Below are 2,294 nucleotides of genomic sequence, written 5' to 3' on the forward strand. Positions count from 1 at the left end.
ATATTCTTAATAATTATATATTTAAAAAATTTAGGACCAATCGAACAAGAATTTAGATACTATTTTTGAAATAGAAATAAAATAATAACCAATATAGAAAAAAGTAGAAAAAAAATTATTAAACAATGACAACATTAAAATCCAATTCCTTCTTGTGGCCGTGACAAATTCAATGTCTTCCAAACAAACCATACACTGGAATATCTCTTTCATTATCCCACTCGGTAATGCTATAATCAAACACAAACCTAAAACAAAACTCATGTTATAATCAAACACTTTTTTATAGTGATAATCAAACTTCAAATCTTCTAAATTACCCGGCCTATCGCATCACCAAATGAAAAATTACCAAAATCTGCCAAATAACTCAAAGGAAACTTAGAGATTTACAATGAAGTTGCTAACCTTAGAATTCAATGGCTTTGTTGGCTTCGATTCTATCACGTTCTGCAGAATGGAAACCAAAAAAATTAAAATGAAAGAAGAATAAAGTTGAACAAGAGATCAAGAGTTTGTTCGGTCTCAACGTGTGTTCAAAGAACCAAAATATGTACCCAACTACAATCAAGAATTTGAAAGAAGATAAAACTTTTAATTCACATATATAATTTTAGTGTTTACATAATAAATTCACATATATAATTCTATTTTATTATGAATGTATATAACTTTTAATCTAATCATAAAATCATCATCGCAAACTAATTAAACTTATATGAACCGTAAAAAATCATATATAATTCTTGAAGTATCCAACCGATGTATGTTATCCTTGACGAGTTTATATAATATAATAATATAATATAAATACAAGGCTCCGATCCATCAATGCTAGCTATATATTATGATATTTTTCATGTGTATGTGGGTCTAGATGGTAATGTCATGATTAATAGAAGGAAAACGATGCTGAGACCCTAACTACTTTTGTCATACATAATATGTGAATAACATATACCAACACGTCACTACAACAACAAAAGATTCAAGATTCAAGATTCAAGCTAAGATTCAAGATCTCTTGTTATATACCTAACTAACATGGATTCCTTAATTCCGTTGTCCCTAGCTCCCATATATATTTAATATTATTTTGATATTTATTATTGGCCAACTCAAATTGAAAACAACACAAATACACAATCAATATTTACATTCTTATTATTATTACATATATAAATCATTTACTTACATCCAATAGCTTCTTCAAACAATCAATTAACTAAACTTACATATTCACATTGACAACACTAATACCCTATATTATTTATTTAATTGCGTTCATCTCATAATAATGAAGATGACAAAGTGATACGACTTCTCCAATTTTGTACTCATCACCTAATGTGTGAGTACCAGTATATATTAAACACTAATTTTAACTAATAATTCACCATTTCTATTCATCCAAATTTATTAAATTAATTATAAGCTGCTAATACTTGTCTGTGTTACTTGCGTTACTATTAAATCATTAGGAGGAGGCCTACGTTTCTTGGTAGCTTGTTCAAAAGAATAAGCAATTTCAATAAGAGTTGGTTCTGAATACTTTAATCCTCCAAAGGAAACACCCAATGCCATGTTCTCATTGTTGTATCCACCCGGCACTGTTATTGCTGGGTAACCTCCAACCGCTAAAAATGGAACCAATTTTTGTCCCACATATATCAATGCATCAAGATTCTTCTCCTTCATCATCTTCTCAAACCCATCTTTCGAAAGTCTTTCTAGATTTGATATTGCTTCTTGAACTTCTTTGCTCATTCCATTGTTCATGTTTGCTTTTATAAACATGTCTTGTGGATAGTCAACTATTTTCTCCTGTACCAAAATAATAAGATAATAATAACAAATTATTCAACACAGTTCATAAGTTAAAAGTGTTAGTTAATCTTGCTAATTTATGTGTGATTATTATCTCTTGTTTAGGAAAAAAAAAGTTAAACATACAACAACTTTTTAGTATTTGGTGTTTACGAAAAAGTTTTGTTATACCGTTATAAAATAGTTTCATCATTATTTTACTATGTTAAGTTTCATTATTTTAGTGATAAATTACTCTTTTAAAATAATATAATATGTGAAACATATATAAGTACTGTATTGTTTAATGGAATAATGGTCTTTTGTTGTATGGTTGAATATTCTACTTTATTGTGTTGAATTCTTATTTTCAGAAAAAACACATGAAAATTAAGATCATGATGATCTAGTAGCTAGCGTATATATAAAGGATAATAAATATATTAAAAAAATAAATTTTGACTGACAAAAATTTTATCAAAAAGATA

The 2,294-nt window shown here is 27.6% G+C and overlaps 1 protein-coding gene across 1 annotated transcript in view; it reads right to left on the bottom strand.

The window, feature by feature from the left end:
- Positions 1,141-2,294, bottom strand: part of LOC107632537 (putative amidase C869.01) — a 5,045-nt gene continuing 3,891 nt past the window's right edge. The window contains exon 6 of the mRNA XM_016336211.2: positions 1,141-1,824. Within this exon, the coding sequence (XP_016191697.1) occupies positions 1,429-1,824 (396 nt within the window). The 3' untranslated portion in view covers positions 1,141-1,428. The remainder of the gene's footprint in view (positions 1,825-2,294) is intronic.

The sequence above is a fragment of the Arachis ipaensis genome, chromosome B03 (assembly GCF_000816755.2).
Source record: "Arachis ipaensis cultivar K30076 chromosome B03, Araip1.1, whole genome shotgun sequence".
NCBI lineage: Eukaryota > Viridiplantae > Streptophyta > Magnoliopsida > Fabales > Fabaceae > Arachis > Arachis ipaensis.